Source organism: Mya arenaria, chromosome 1 (genome assembly GCF_026914265.1).
Source record: "Mya arenaria isolate MELC-2E11 chromosome 1, ASM2691426v1".
NCBI classification, from domain to species: domain Eukaryota; kingdom Metazoa; phylum Mollusca; class Bivalvia; order Myida; family Myidae; genus Mya; species Mya arenaria.
In genome coordinates, this window is record NC_069122.1 from 41,411,671 (window position 1) to 41,428,991 (window position 17,321).

Below are 17,321 nucleotides of genomic sequence, written 5' to 3' on the forward strand. Positions count from 1 at the left end.
ATTATGTACACAAAATTAATTGATATGTGCAAAATTGAATTAAATACCAATTAAGCTTCAATTGCATGCCTCATGTGAAGAATCTGAATCAAACTGCAATGTTTTGTAAAAATTGGAAAATGATAATTTTATTTCCTTTGCAAAGCGTCCATGGCTAAAAACATTAAAATGATAGTATATACATAAAATTCTACGAATCACATTTTTATGAAACAGTATCAATGGAACAAAATTATCATCATCAATCGCTAGTCAAAAGATTTAACAGTTTAAAATTACGGTAGTGCCAGATGACATGGTGTTCAAGATCGCGCGTCATGACAACATTTCCCCCGGTGATGTCTTTAACAACTTGCGTCAATGAATCAGAATCCCCACTCGGCATTTTGAGTGCCGAACTCAAAACTTTATTTCCTAATAATTCATTTTACAAATTAAATTTATTCTCTTAAAATTTTATTCATTTAAAGTAAATCCTTCATTTTAATTATAAAATGAATATTTCATCCCAAAGTCTTGTTTTCAAGAATTGCTATTTAATCATCACATTAGCCTCCACTTTCCTTTAGTAGTCTAAAGCAATTTCCTCCACATTTTTGCTGGGTAGCTTCTAAATGAATTTTTTATTCACCAAATTGTTATTTCATCTACTAAGTAACATGGCTTTCTTATCAAGCACTTAACAATTCCTAAGCAAGTTCTATTTGCTTTATCATCTTCATTTTTTTCACTTTAAATCCTCTGTTTATGAAATATCAATTATTAACACCTAATTAGCTGTAAAAATACAAATTATATACTCTAATTTTGTACTTTTTTAAACTAATTTTGAAAAAAATTATTTAACAGAAAAAAAAGACACAAATTAAAACGGAAGGAAACATGGTATCATATTGATTGCTAACAGCTTGTGATCTAAGATTTGAAGCAGAAAAATGCTAAACTTAACTTTGTCAAAACATTTGAAAGATTTGCTTACAAGATTAGTTGAGCATGAAAAAGATCGCAATAAATCTACGATCAACATCGCTGACAATAGGTTCAACTTGTCAATACATAAAACAAACAGTCACCGACTCCGTTTTCCGAATTTTCCATATACCAGGCCTAATGAAGATTCAATAATAGTTGATAAACTGATCCCAAAATCAATTTAGTGAGAGAAAAAATTGTTACTTCAAACGATTAAGAAGATATAAGTCATTTGTGTAGAATTTTTAATATATTCTATTTGAAAGAGTGTTGTTTAAATATAGGCCAATATATGTATCAAATATTAGCACAGATAAAACTTTCATACAGTTATTAGGAAATATTCGAGACAGTTAATTTTCTCTTCTGGGGTATAATACTTTGTTATCAATTAATTATAATCTAACGTGAAAATATGGAATAAAACCACAAAGTGATTATTAATTATGATACATTTAACATATTAAACATTCATATTTCAGATTAACTAGAATTCTACTACATGTCTGTGTGTCTGTCCGGAAGGCGAATAACATTTCTAGTAAAGGTCACTTATAATGACCTTGACTTCTGACCTACAGACCCCCTTATGAATAGGGGACCATCAACAATATGCATACCAAGTTTGGAGAACAATTAACTAAGTTGATTGGAAACGAAAGTTGACACGAAGACATGAATGACAACACTAAACAAAGAAATCCCTAATATGACAGCCATGCTTCGGATTCGACCAAACATTTTAAAGAGTTAAAAACATTTTAAAGGTTCAATTTTGCTAACACTTTCTTTTAATACACATATAATACACATATAAAACACATATAATACACATATAAAACAAATTTGTTTCCTTAACACAAATACCCAAACATCATAGCCTGCTATCTGTATACCCACAACTGCCTAAACATAAATTTTATGACAAAAACACCAACCACAAAGTTAGACTGTGCTACAAAACACCACAAAAATGTTGAAATTTCAACCCCATACCTATCTTCACTTAGTGTTTGAGCTACCATAAATACTGAATTAACTATGGGCCGATTGTTCAGAACTTCATTGTTAACATCATCGTTGTTAACTTTCAAATCTTTACTTTTCTGTGAAGTTCCAGAACACACTTGAGATCTACAACACTTTTTACCATTCTTGATGCAAATTTTTTCAGCTCTTGTATTGTTCAAGAATATCAGCACATTATAATAAAAGATTTCACTTTTAAAATTGAACAATGATGCAGAAATAACCACATTGTTCACTTCGCAGTTCAAAACAATCAGCCACCTGAATGTAAATTTTTCCCTTTTTTCCCGCTACATTTCTATTCGTCAAAACAATCGACCCACTGAATGTTAATTAAACCCTTTTTATCTCCTATATTTCTATTTGTCATTTATTCTATCTATTCAACCGATTCAACTGTTAAACTTTTCACACCAATGGCCTATCTAGTAATTTCAAAAACCCTGATACTGTACAAATTGTCTCGAAAAAAATGTCTAAGCTATTAAGCGAAAACGTTCGCAAAAACAGTTTACCCTACCCATTCGTAATATAGGCAGAGGCTCTGCTAATCCTGTTTGATAGAAAGAGTTCAATGGTTTGAATCATTCACTACCATATTTCATTTCAACAACAAAGTCATTCATTACAGAAAAATGTTCACAGCAGTGAGAACAGTTGCTATTCTTTTTAACTACAAAGTGAAACAATTTCCTGCCTCTGAATACTCTTCAACATAGCAAATAGAGGTGGGGTGCACAATTCCCTGCCCCTGAATACTCTTCAAAATATCAAACAGAGGTGTGGTGCACAATTCCCTGCCTCTGAATACTCTTCAACATATCAAATAGAGGTGGGGTGCACAATTCCCTGCCCCAAAATACTCTTCATTATATCAAATAGAGGTGGGGTGCACAATTCCCTGCCCCCAAATACTCTTCATCATGTCAAATAGAGCTGGGGTGCACAATTCCCTGCCCCCAAATACTCTTCATCATATCAAAAAGAGGTGGGGTGCACTCCTCTTACCTCCTGCAGAGATTAAATCAAGCGGTTCGGGTTCTTCAGGCAATTCTATAGTCAAAGAAACGCCAAATTGTTTGACCATTGAAAAACTTACAATTTTAGAAAAGAAAGTACTAAACAGCTAAATTCTTTTGTAGTTATGTAAGACTAAGCTTCAGAATGGCTCAAGGTTTATTTGGTATTGGGGGAAAATACTTTATAATTCATTTGGATTTACTTTGCAGAAAATTATATCGAATGTTAATATTTTACAATTATTTTTTTACTGAAAAACTGTGTGTAACCTACTGTATAATACTTCAATTGAAAACATAGCATTCTGTTACTATATATTACAAAGTTTAAGTGTTAAAGGCAAATATCCTTGAGCTTGGTTTTTCTTTTTTCTCTTATGAAATCACAATGTTTTCATAGTTTACGCACACAAAGTCCATGGTCATAATATCTGCACAACTCTGTGAGGTCCTTTAAAGTCTATTTGCAGATCAACTTGTTTGATGGTCATTAGCAATAATCTGTGTCTATTGATTAATAAAAGATATCTTGATAAATTAACTATGAGGGCCTCAACCATTTGTATCAATGCTGGGCAAGATATAGCTAACCCTTTCCACAGTCCTAATTCCTTGCATCACAAGGGATATTTGCCTCTAAATCATAGATTGACAGTCTAACACTAATTCTGGGTCACCACGTAATCGAGAACTCAAGATTGATAAAACATTAATAATTATGTATACACATTAAGTTAAAAGGTAATATGAACACAAAATTTAGTAATAAAGAATTAAGATTGAATATACTAATAGTAAGATGAAATGAAGTAATATATTAATGATTAAGAATGGGTGGAGTGAGGGTAGTGAGCCATTCTTAATCATTAAAATATTACTTCAGCTCATCTGACTGTCTTAGAATACAACCTCATTGGTCGAACACATTTTCAACGCAAAATCTGACGCTTGTGTATTGGATGAGTTACAGAAGGCGAACCTTTAAGCACCCGCGAAAGGTGATTTTTTAATGTTTAAGCCCAGTTCTTAATGATTGCATATCTGCTATTTCATTGGCTAAAAATGTAGGTTGTATTCTAAATAAATGATTGTATGAAGGTATAGTAGATTTGAGCATTAGAACATACAAATACATGTAGAGTTAGAGGAGGGTAAACTCTTGTGACCCTTACCTTGGTATTCAGACAGACTGGTTTCTTCCGAGTCTTAAATTTACATACAGTTCCATAATACTATACTTTAGATACTGGCAAATATGATGCAAACTTGAGTGTCAATACTATCAACAAATAAAGTAAAAACTAAAAGCAACTAGTTTACTTTAATCACTTAAGAAACAAATATTTGTTTTCTTTTTTGGTCCCAGGAGCCATTAGATTAACGGAAATCCTTGGACAAATAATATCTCTGTATTATACACTAGAATGATTTTTCTTTTCTAAGTGTTTAGTTAAAAACATAACGTATATGTAGGATTGTTTTATGAGATGCCAGTTAATACAAAACTTTATGAAACAAAATTTAGAAAAGTTATAAAGCGATATAGATTTTGTTAATTTTTCGGTAAAATTTTGACACTAAATTTGTAGAGCAAAAGAGAAAAAAACGCCAATGTCAAGTTGTATTAGACTAGTGTATAATAAGAAAATATGTTTTGACTGTATTACAAACAAAAAAAACAATGTTGTGCAAATAAATTACATACAATATGCAGTTAAATGATATGAATTCTCAAGTAACTAACAAAAAAAAAAAGACAATACAATAAAGTGTCAAAGCCATACAACACAAATAGTACATTTTTTATCAATGATTAAGAAAGTCATAGTTATCAAACTTATCTGATAATAATCTATCAAAATGCACCCTAAAAACTTCGTAACTCCAACAATGATTCTCACCTTGTCGTTTGAGCTGACGTTCCTTCTTCAGGGCGTTGTCCTCGGCATGTGCGAGTTTCTCGTGCAGCCGGTCACGCTCCTCCTGCTGTTGGAGGCGGGCAATTGTGGCATGTGCACGGAGATCTCGTAACTCCGCCAGCAGGGATTGTCGGTCCGCACTGAATATCTGCTCCTGGGCTGATTGGTGCTGGGACTCCTGGAAAATATTAGATGTGTATTAGAAATAACAAAAACTCTATAAATGTCATCATTCAAGTGGAAAAATTGGTGGAGTCAGAACCTCATACAAAAACATTGGATTAATTTTCATCTGCTTCAGGCTTTCATACTTGAAATAAATCAATTTTACAGAAACCACATCAAGTGGGGCCAGTTCTTTTTCACATTTAAGACATCAAACCTTTGTTGTAAATCTTATCTACTTATATGTATCAAGTCTACGACTACAATGTACTAAGCCCCGTCTCATACCATATTCCTGATTTTCTGTTCAAGTCTCTGCACCTCGTCGATGTTGGTTTCTGGGAATGCCAGGACGTGAGATCGGAGTTGGGCAAGCAGCGTCTCACGCTCCTTGGTGAACACATAGCTGATGGCACGTAGAAGCTCCGCCCTCCAATCAGATCCCTCCAGGCTCTGTAACAAGAATTTTCATTGGTTAAGCAAGGTTCTGTAGTTTGTTACAAGAGTTTTCATTGGTAAGTCATATTTAAAATGTCATGCAAAATGAACTTTTCAGCATTTCCAATTGACCAATCACTCTTATTTCATTCATGCCACCTATATATGTAGTTAATTGGGATTTAATCAGAAAAATAATTGTGTTAGGTTTTTTTGTGATAAAATTTTGTACATTTTTCTTGCGCTGCCTTAGGCTGTAAAGGATAGCTATTACATTCATAACCCAAGGAGATATGTATTTAATACATAGTATCGTCTATATTGTGTGGGTGCGTAATGTTACTGCCGCTACTAAAGCATGCATACATTGGCCAATCATACTAGCTAATGTATCATTTTTTTACATAATACTTTAAACATACTAATACATAACTATAATACTTTAAACGTTCCAATAAATAAGTTTATTAGGATTAAGCGAGTTGTTTATGTTACAACATACATGCATTTAAAACTTGAACAAAAAACATGATATTTATAATTTATGGATCGAAATTTGGATACAAACATAATGAAAGGAGCATGCTTGCATATCAAAGGATTCAAAGGTTAAAATCATTGCCCTAATCTCCATATATAACACTCCAAAAAATACACACAACCAGTAGACCCCTACAATGTATTTCCTCAATAAGAATATTACTAGAACAGCCTGGGTCAGTTAATGGTAACTTTCGCTCATTATAGCTAAAGTGAGCGAGTTGGTTCCACGCTTGCAGAGTATGCATTCCAATGAATCAGGGATACAAATAAAGTTAGCTAATGTGAGGGACAGTTAGCCTCAACTGAACGCATGACTGATCTTTTGTGCCAAAAGTAAATAAAATGCTTTATTGTTCTACAATATAACATTTAATATAGCAAACTTTAACTCACAAAATTGAATGCAACGAAAAACCCAAGTTTATACAATTAAAATAAAACAGTTTATAAACTGCACAAGTTAAACAACAGCAAAGCAATTCAAGCAAAATATGTGGGTGTGACACACAACGAGGAATGTTCTTTTAAAAGTGATCATATTTCAAGTATTCTCATACAGCATTTCTTTCTGAATGGAAATGTGGTCAAAATTTGAAATATTTTAACAATTCTAAGGGCCCAGCTGCTGGCCCCATTCACAAAAAGGTGAAAAAACACTGTTATATAATCTTCTTCATTTAAACAAGGGCTATAACTCCACATTTATTAGAGCTGGAGTTATGGGCTTTGCTATACATCTATGTATTGTCCCTGGTGCAGTTCTACCAAGTTCCATTGAATTCTTTCGAGCTATGACCAATTTAAAAGTTTTTGCACATCAAAACCAACGCCGACACCAAGATTATGACAACACCACCATTTTTTTCTACAAAGATAGATGAGCTTATGTCGTAACTCGAACATTTAGACCAGCTGGATTGTAGCTACCGGTATAAGCTGATATGAATTATTCCCAAATCAGTTTCCAGTATAGCAACCAGTACAAATGTCCATTTTGAGTGTCCATTAGAAAGTGGCTCTGTTGAGGCTAGATCCACGACCTTTTGGGTGAGAGGTGGTTACACACATTTTTGTATACCACTAAATAGTCAATTGTGTGTCACTAGGCAAGTTAAAAATAAAATTTATGAGAATGACAACTATTTAAAATGCATATGTTGGCAAGCTGTAGAACAATTAGTAGACAAAATTGCTTGATCAGGAATAAATATCTTAATACCGTTTAAAAAAATAATAATTTGTTTAAATTGTGTGTCACATGGCAGGTTAAAGCATTGGCCGGTATTTATAAAACACCTTCAGCTGTTTCTGAACAGTTGTTTTCCTAGCTCAAGTATTTCACTGGTCATTTATAACTTCGTAACATCTCAGTTACATTATCTTCATTGATATTATCGAAAAAAAACACAACTCTTATTCCAAAATCACTTATACTTTTCTTTTAATTTGACAATGAAAATTTTAATAAATTGACTTAACTTAAGAAATGTCTTAAGATGTTTTATTAATACCGGCCATGAGTTATGACAATGTTCAATATTATGACTGTAAATGTCGGCAGGTAGTGGAACAGTGAATTTTACGTACCTCGTCCTCATCATCATCTCCGTCCTGTGTATGTGAAACACGGTGACGTTTATAGGATATATATGTACACATATATGCATATGCCGGATACATTATACACACATAGGACACCATGCTTTTTATCATCATGGGTGATGAAACTAACAGATTTTTGATACTGTTTATTTGTATCAATTTCTGTGATTTATTTGTTTTTACAGAGTATTGAATTTTTGTCAACAGAGGCCTTTTGCTTGATGGAGGCCTCTGCGAAGCAAACTTTACATACAGCAGGTGTGACATTAGTGCCAGCATTTAATTTTGAAACAAATCTTTGAAATATAACAACATGGCATTTATTTTCTGTTTAATTTGATATTGTTAAGAACTGATATAAGCAACTTCAAAGATGAAACATATGAAACACTAAAGAAGTATATGAATGGAGGGAAAGGAAGGCAAGATGCACAGAATGCTCAAAATGCAGATACATTATATTCCAATGTAATTAATCAAATCAATAAGCATGTTAAGGCAAATATCCCTCTTGTAAAATGGACTAAACACCAGATGGTACAATTGCATGAAATAAAGAGAATTGTCAAAAACTTTCATAAAATTGATATTGCTGTGTACAGCGTATTGATTCTTACTGATGTATCACATTGCTTAGGACATATCTTTCGCAGTTTTTGCTTATTTTTCCAATTCAAATTTTACTGGTTTTGCCTACCACCTTAATCCCAATAAATTGAAAAATAGGTTTGGTATATGTATCTGTAGTACTCATGTGACTTTAACATGCAAAATATAGACACTATAAACTCGGAAACCATTATGCACATTTTTAAACAGGTAACCTCAGCTAAAAGAGCGACAAAATATTCTTTTAATCATGTAAAACTATGCATTATCGGACTAATACTAACTTGTATTGACAATTCTAGGCTTGTTTTAAGGAAATAATGAAAATTGCCGATTTTTGGACCATCTGGTGTCTAATTCCTTTAAAAGGAGCAATGACATTCTCATGGATTAGCTGTACTTCACCCATCACTGTTTTTTTCACATATTTGGGCCTTGACAGTTTATTTATAATATAAACATCTCTTTATTACTGAATGATCACAGCTTATTGACAATGTCTTTTACATAATTTAATCGATTAATATATTGTATCAAAGCATCAAAACTTGTGCTGCAATTATGATCATTGAACTTGGGTATCTAAAAGTGAAAATTATGCATACATTATTTCATTAGAAATAGAAGGAAACACAATCTAAGGGATATTTGCCTTTAAGCCAGTCTACAAACTCTCCACTCTCTGTCCATACAAAGAATAGATAGAAGAAATCATTATTCCAAGAAAGAAACAAAACCCTAACCTTATCGAGCCCCCTGAGTTTGTGTGTCTGAGCAAGCAGGTCCTTGAGGGCCTGTATGGTTGAGATCATTGACTGGCGCTCGTTCTCCCACCCAGCACGGAGTGATTCAACATCCGCATCACGGGGAAGGCTTGCCGAGGACTGAGAACGGTTCAGATATTCAAGCTCAGAGATTGTTAACACCTGGACGCCCTCGCGGTGGAGTTTTCGCAGTATGCCCTACAAAAAAATAGGGATATTTGTTTATTCAACAATATTGCCAAACTACTAACGTAAAATAAGGTTCTAGTTGAAAATAAGGACATGTAGCCGAGTTCTAGCTGACAGGACTTCTGGGCTATGTCAATAAAATATTCCAATCGCATTATCAATTATTTATTTCATGAATATTCCTGGTATATTATTTACTTTTGCTGTAAATATGGCATTTATATAACTTGTATATACCTGTAGCTTAGCAGACATGGGCTCAGCTCCGTGTCCATTAACGAGCCCCATCTCTGCCCCCACCCCGTCCTGTCTCTGCCTGGCTTCCCGCTCATGGACGGATGACTCATCTAGGAAAGGAATGGGTGAAACTATTAATAAAATGTTGATTAAACATGTATCAAGAAGCATTTTACAGGACTGAAAGAAAACAGCTTAGTTCATAACTCAAGCCAATATCAAACCCGCATGCCTTAGATGTTAATTTTAGAGGGAAATAATGTACAAGATACAATAATTTCAGAAATGTGTCCATTTCACATGCCATGTATTCTATTGACAAAATTAATCGAAAGAAAGTAAGTTTTATACTTGCTATTCAATACATGCTTAACCTTTTAAAATGATTATATTTATCAGCATTTTTTAAAGCCAAACAAACTCATATATATATAAATAGTCACAATGAATATGAAAAAATTAATATTTAAAAGAATTTTTTTCTAAGCCTTACCAAAGTCGAGCCCTGCTCGTGACTTCAGGGCAGTTATCTCCTCCTGGTGTTTAACCACCAGCCTGTTCGTCTCTGCCTTGTACTTGCGCTCAAGTTTCTGCAGCTGGTCATGTAATTTCTCGTCCACCTCCCGACCATGAAGTCGTTTCAGATGCTCTATTTCATCGGTGTATTTAATACGGAGGGCTGCTAGCTGAGCTTCGGTGTCCTGGCTGGCACGCCGGGTCAGTTCAGAGATGTGACGTTGATGTTCTGAGCTTAGCTCGTCTTTAAGGCTCATAACCTTCTGTAAGTTGTGTTGATAGATAAACATTATTTACACACTTTTGCGTTTATAACGTTTAAATATGGTGAATATCACAAGTAAGAATTAAATTAAGCTTAAATCCATTTTTCAAGTATTAATTGGCAGAAAAAACAAAATACAAACAGAATCCAATCAAACACTCCACAAAACTAGTTAAATCATCTTAAACATTAGTTGCTAAAGCATTATAAGTTAGAAACACACAATTTAAATACAAATCCTTAAAACTGTAAAATAGCTGTCAAGAATTAGTGCAACCAAACCCTGCATTTAAAGAATGAAGACCCTGCCATTAATATCTAAAATTTAATGAACAAGCCATGACCCTCACACTTGCCTGCACAAAATCTCGTGCCGAGAGGTTTGTGGAAGTCCTGTAGAGGTCAAGTTCTTCCTGAGCCTTTTCTAGTCTTTGTCGGACACTGGTCAGGTCAAGGTCATCAGATAGTGGTTCATACCGGAGTTCTGCCTGTTGACTTGGAGCACTAGTGATCCTAAAATCACCCTGACCCTGATCTAGAACTCTCTGAGTTTCCATGGCAACTGGATATAACCTTGGACTGACCTCATCTGCAACCTCAAGGTCACGACCTTCAGGAGGCTCACCTCCATCAAATCTCTCTCCTCTTTGTATCTGCATAAGTGCTGTTTTGGTGATGAGCAATTCTCTCCTTAGTTGTTGAATGTATTTTTCAGCCTCTGAAGACAAGCTCTGTGCCGCCTCTGGTAAGACCTGATCTCTCTGTGAACTTTGATCTTCACTCTGACTCTGGACCCCATGTTGTACCTCAGTGGGTTGGGAATAGCGAGGTCTCAGATTGCCATCTCGATCATACAACTGTCCATCTTCACCAATGTACCTCTCAGATTCCCCAGCTCCCTGCTGGCTGCTGGGTACATTGTATACCAAGTTTTCTGTGTCAAGGGTGAAGGTTCCTACCTCTGCAGTTCTTCCATTGGATGACCTTCGGCTTGAATTTGACCTCTGGCTTGGAGATGACCTCTGACCTACTAGTGTGGAATTCCCATCTCTCGGAGAACTTTTCCTGGAAGAGTGTCCTTGGCTATCACTTGGTGACCTATGACCATCTGACCTGTGACTTTCACTTGACGACTTGCGACCTTGCCTTAGAGCTTTGTGGAATTCACTAGGTGACATATGGCCTTCTGTTGGTGTTTTGTTACCTTCAGTAGGTGTTCTGTGGCCTTCAGAAGGTGTCCTGTGGCCTTCCCTCAATGACCTATGAATCTCACTTGGTGAGATGCGGGATGTTGGCGACAACCTTTGACCTTCAACCTGCTTTGACCTTTCATCTTCACTTCTCTGGGCATCCAGTTCAGAGTGACCTTCACTCGGGGTTCTCCCATTCTGTTCTTCTGCATCCACAGGGGAGCTGCTCTTTAATGATGACCTTGAACGGGCTTCGCTTGTCTGGGTGACCATCTGGTACTCAGGCCCGTCCCTGGTAGGAGGACTGGGGCTTGCCGCCATGTAGGCTGGAACTACCTCCCTTTGTAAGATCTCTACCTCCTGTGGTCTCAGTTGTCTTGGTGACAGGCTTTGACCCTCAGGGGACTCTGACCTTAAAAGACTCCGTTCTCTGGTGCCACTAGGCTCAAATGACTGGTGCCCCGAATCTTCCTGGTCCTGCATAGTCTGTACCGCCTCAAGGAAAGTTTGTCCTTCAGTACGGAAACTCTCATCTGAAGCCCTTCTGGTGGCATCACCAGGAAGTAATGACACGTCAGGGGAGCTTCTGAAATCTGCACCATCTGTTGGTGAGGGACGTCTTCCCTGTGACTCTCCAGATCTATGACTTTGACCCGTCTCTGAGCCCTCAGAACTGAATTTCTTCAGTTTAGTCAGGGCCCGTAACTCTTCCACTTCTATTTGCAGGTTAGAAATCTGGCTGTGCATAGCAGAGACAGTTTCTGCTTCCTGAGAGTGGGTTTCGCTGGCTAGGTGATGAATGTCTGAGATTTCTGTGTCACGCTCCTGCACTGCGGTCCGAGCCTCATTCAGATTAGTCTCAAGGGAGATAATTACTTCTTCCTGATTCTAAACAAAATAACGCCACAAAAATGTAAGATTACAAAAACCCTAAAAACCACTGAATTCATAATAAAATGAGATTGTGCTATGACCGAAAAACAAACTATTAGTAACTATGATCATCCACTGCGTGATTCCTGCTCTTTAAAGAAAAATTATTTAAGACCACTACAAACCATTGCATTGTTTTGTCTAAGCCATTAGTGATATCTAAAGTTAGAAGCCTAACCATAAGCCAATTTTTTTCAAATAAGCATGTACCACTTCAAACACATGGAAAAACCTGAAACCCCATCAGTTAAGTACCTAAAACCCAATCAAATTTCTACAGCACACCACACCAAGAGAGACAAATCTGCCTACCTGTAGCTGAGCTCTCAATGTAGCAATAGTAGTGGTCTCCCCTGACTGCCTTGTCTGTGCAACCTCTTCCTTCGCCTTGTTGGCTTCTTCTGTCACCTTGATAACTTCTTTCTGTCTTTGCTCGACATCTTGTTGAAGTTTCTTCATTTCTTTCTCTTTTTCTGTGTCATTTTAAATATTTAAAAAAATGAGTAATCTTTCAATGATATTGAATGAAATTATGAAATTCATACAAACAAAAGAAAATATACAAGAGAAATAATATTTTCTTTACGATTTCTTTATATTCTGAGCATCGCTGAAAACAATATTTATGCACCAAAGAATAAAGACTACTCAATCCTATCACTCAAGCATGTTTAAACATAAAATGATATCAACCCTGAATTTGAAGTCCATAGGACCATGCATATTTAAATTGCAATACAGTGTATAGTAAGTAACCCACATTTGTTTCCTTCACTGGGTCTTAGTTAACTACAGCGGGTGACAATTTTCAATGTTTCCCCCTTCTCATTACTTACCTTTTAGTTGGTTCTTCTGTTCCCTGATAAGTTTATCCTTCTCCTGCATGGAAGCCTGGATGTCCAGTTTCAGCTGAACAAACTCCTGGTCCTTGCTTTCAGCCACCGACATCTGTTGTTCCCCCATTTCAACAGCTTCTCTAAGGCTCTTGCCAACCTAGGGGAGGTAATTCATGAATCAATGCATAACAGGACAGTAATTCTACACACAAAGGCAAATAACTCCTGGTCCTTGCTCTTGGCCACCGACATCTGTTGTTCCCCCATTTCAACAGCTTCTCTAAAGATGTTGCCAACCTAGGGGAGATAATTCATGAATAAATGCCAAACAAGGGCAGTAACTCAACACACAAAGGGCTATAACTCCTGGTCCTTGCTCTCAGTCTTGGACATCTATTGTCCCCCCATTTCCACAAATTCACTAAGGCTCTTGCCAACCTAGGGTAGATAATCCATAACTGAATGCCTAACAAGGGCAGTAACTCTACACAAAAAGGGCAATAACTCCTGGTTTTGCTCTCAGCCACAGATATCTGTTGTTCCCCCATTTCCATAGATTCTCTAAGTCTTTGGCCAACCAAGGGGAGGTAGTTCATGGATTAATGCATAACCAGGGCATTAATTCTACACACAAAGGGCAACTACTCCTGTTTTTGCTCTCAGCCATGAACATTTGTTGTTCTCCCATTTCCAATGCATCTCTTAGATTCTTGTGAACATATGGGAGGTATTTCTATGATAAATACATACCAAGAGCATTTCTTCTACATACAGAGGGTTTTAAAACCTTGTCATTATTCATACATAACAGGTTAATTAACTCACAAAAATGCAACCTACTTCATCTAGTTCTTTCTTGGTGTCTGCCAGCTGGGCACGGAGTCTGTCAGCCTCCTGTGTGGTCTGTTCAAGTTCCTGATCCCTAGACCTCAGCTGATCCTGTAGTCTCTCTACCTCTTGTGGGGATATATTGCCGGACTGTTGATAAATAAATGTACAGTTTTGATTAAGCATGTTTAATAAAACTAGGTGACAATCAATTGTAAAATCAATTCTTAAGACATTGTGTCTTAGTTTGGTTGCAATATGTCAACCTTAACTTATTTAGTTTTTCAGTATGATCTGTTTTTTAAAAAAATTTAGCCAAAAGTTACGTGACCCTAGGGGCCCAAAATGCAATCCCTTGCAAGGTCTCTATATGTCAAACCTTACTTAAATTATTCAGAACCAAATGTAAGTTTGACGTTGCCTGCCTAAACAAACAACAATGTATGTCATTCTAATAACCAGGTTTCATTTTTTCAAAACCTGGTTAATAAAAACTTATAAAAAATAACTATATCACTGTAACAGTAATGTTCCCGCATTCACTAGAATTACCTTCACTATAATGTAATTATAATATAACCAAATACTGACAAAAACTACTTCAGAAAATGAAGTACTAAGTTACACAAAATAAACCTTGATCAGAAAATTGCTTAAAAAGGTATGTTAAGTAAATGCTTCACTTTGTTTTTCTTTGAAACAAAGTATCAGCTTGTAAACAAAATGGCCTCACCTGCTCAGCTGGTGGGTGTTGCACTTCACCCTGCAAGTGGAGAATTTGATCCTCCCGTTCTGACACCTGCCCCAGCGCCTGCCGCAGTCTCTCCTCAGTCTCCTGCAGCTTCGTGCTTGTTGCTGACAACTGGCTGGACGTCTTCCACAGATCCTGCTGTAGACCTCTCATCTCGTCTTCCCGAGCTGCTAAGTCTGCACTCACTTGCTTCAGACTTGATTCTGTTTCAGCGAGATGTAGACCAGTTTCAGCTAGTTGGTCAGATGTCTTCTCAAGGCGATCTTGAGTTGCATGAAGCTGGGTCCAAACATCTTTGTCAGGCTGGGTTTTGAAAGATTTAAGTTGTTCTTCCAGCTTGCTCACTTCTTTCTTCATTGTTTTCTGTAACTGTTCATGCTGGATTTCTAGCTTCACAAGCTGAGATTGGTATTTCTGTTTCTCACCTAGAATTTCTTTCGCCTTATCAGCATGTTGCTTGAATTGAATAACCTGTTCTTGCAGTATTTCCACATCATTAGAAAGTTCAAATGATCCCTGAGACCTCAACTGTAGCGACTTTGGACTAGTTCTTGCTTCTGCACCAGTTCCCTTGTCTTCTATTCCATACTGCCGTTTGATGACAGTCAGCTCTTCATTTAGTTGCTTAATTTGAATATTAAGTTGTTTTTCTTTAGCCATCTTTTCTTCCAAATCCTGTTCAAGTTCCTGAATTGTTTTAAGTGATCCTCTTCTTTCTCTTTCTTTCCTTTCTCTCAAGTGTTCCAAATCATTAATTGCTTCAACAGTGTCTAATCTCTCTCTAGCTAGCTCATCTTTAGTAAGTTGCAGTTCTTTTTCAAGAGATTCAATCTGTTCATTGTCAGTTTTCCCTTGCCTCTCTCTAGTAAATGTAAGCTCTCTCTTCAATTCTTCCCTCTCTTTTTCAAAAATTTCAGTTTTAGCCCTCAACTGTTCATTCTCTGCTCTGAAGAGTTCAACCTCTTCTTGTGCATCCTCTAGTTTTTCACTATTGGCATTCTCCAGTTGCTGTTTGATAAGATCTATCTGAACCTGCAACTGTCTGGTTTCAGAACACTTATCTTCATATTGCTCCTTGTAGAATGACATACTCCTAACCAGTTGTTTAGGGTCTGATTTTTCATCAGTTTTGTCCATTTCCAAACTTTGAGACAAACTGCTCTCTTCTCTGCTTCTGTAAGTCTCCAATTCAGCTTGAAGTTCCTCAATTTCATCCTGTTTTTCTTTCAGTTCTATTTCATCTTCATAAGCTTTAACCTCTTTGGCATCTTCCAAAGCTTCTTCTAACTTCTTAACCCTTTCTTCCGCTTCCTTTAATTTGTTCTCTTTCTTACTCATCTCAACTTCTTTTTCCTGGACACTTTCTTGCAGTGAAGTGGCTGAACTTGAATTCAAAGAGTCTAATCTAAGTTTAACTTCAGATAACTCTTTCTTCAGAGTCTGAACTTCCATCTCTTTCTCTTCAATCACATTATCTTTTTCATCCTCACTCATTGGTGGAAGTGGTGGTGCAATTTGTAAAGCAGCTTCGACTTGTTTCTTCAACTTAACAATCTCTTTCTCTTGCTTTCTAATAACCTGAGATGCCTCATCTTCAGTTCTAGGAACACCAGTTTCAACTTGAGTTCTTAACACTTCAATTTCTCTTCTCTGTTCATGTATTAGCTGTGTCTTTTCATCTTCTTCCATAGGTGGAGAGGGAGGTCTAATCTTCAGGGCTGCATCAATTTGCTTTCTAAGAGTTTCATTCTCTAGTCTGAGATCGCGGATTAGAACAAATTTATCATCTTCAGTAAGGTTAGCATCCATAATCTGCTGTTTAAGTTTTTCAATCTCAACCCTTAATCTTGTAATAACATCAGCTTTACTTTCTGTGAAGTTTTCACCAGGAGGTGATGGAGGTCTTCCAAGCATAACAGCATCATCTATTTCATCCTCAGACTTTGGTGGAGATGGTGGTCTTCCAAGAAGTTTCTGAACTTGCTCCTTAAGATTTTCCAACTCTTCTTTCTGTTCTTGTATTATACGAGACTTTTCGTCCTCAGAGGCAATTTCAATTTCTCTCCTCAGTTTCTTTATTTCTTTGTCCTTTTCAAGAATCTGTTCATCATTGTCTTTCACCTGTTCCTTGTATTTGGCAATGTGCTGTAATAAATGAGTGATGTACTTTTTTAAATCAAATTCTTCAAAATTTTTAAATGATCTGGATTAAGTTGTATCAGCATGTTCAAATGTATTGACTTTACATAAATTACAAATGTAAATGTTACTTAAGTTGAAATACTTATTTGTAATGATAATAATGCATTAACTGGTTTGGACAAACCATTTTGATTATAAATTATTGCATATATAAAATTTTTACTAAAATAAATTACCTTAATAAGAGACCCATTACTATACAATAAAGCTTACTACAAAAACTTGAACACTGGCAAATTTTACATAAATAAATTCTTCTTATCCATGAATAACAGGTTCCAGTTTTCTCTACCTGTAAAATTACAAGTGGAAAT

General features: G+C 36.1%; 1 protein-coding gene across 12 annotated transcripts in view; it reads right to left on the bottom strand.

Annotated features, from left to right (window-relative positions):
* Positions 1 to 17,321, bottom strand: part of LOC128230612 (A-kinase anchor protein 9-like) — a 119,381-nt gene that overhangs the window by 20,156 nt on the left and 81,904 nt on the right. For 8 of the 12 annotated variants that reach the window (XM_052943083.1, XM_052943097.1, XM_052943091.1 and 5 more), the window contains 12 exons: positions 14,788 to 16,950; positions 14,067 to 14,204; positions 13,227 to 13,383; positions 12,703 to 12,863; positions 10,624 to 12,345; positions 9,980 to 10,265; positions 9,487 to 9,596; positions 9,040 to 9,258; positions 7,673 to 7,696; positions 5,393 to 5,557; positions 4,922 to 5,117; positions 3,010 to 3,054 (listed from right to left, as the gene is read on the bottom strand). In XM_052943083.1, the coding sequence (XP_052799043.1) occupies positions 3,010 to 3,054; positions 4,922 to 5,117; positions 5,393 to 5,557; positions 7,673 to 7,696; positions 9,040 to 9,258; positions 9,487 to 9,596; positions 9,980 to 10,265; positions 10,624 to 12,345; positions 12,703 to 12,863; positions 13,227 to 13,383; positions 14,067 to 14,204; positions 14,788 to 16,950 (5,386 nt within the window). Of the gene's footprint in view, positions 1 to 3,009; positions 3,055 to 4,192; positions 4,226 to 4,921; positions 5,118 to 5,392; positions 5,558 to 7,672; positions 7,697 to 9,039; positions 9,259 to 9,486; positions 9,597 to 9,979; positions 10,266 to 10,623; positions 12,346 to 12,702; positions 12,864 to 13,226; positions 13,384 to 14,066; positions 14,205 to 14,787; positions 16,951 to 17,321 lie in introns of all 12 variants that reach the window. The other 4 variants (XM_052943037.1, XM_052943119.1, XM_052943056.1 and 1 more) reach the window with 4 other exon arrangements.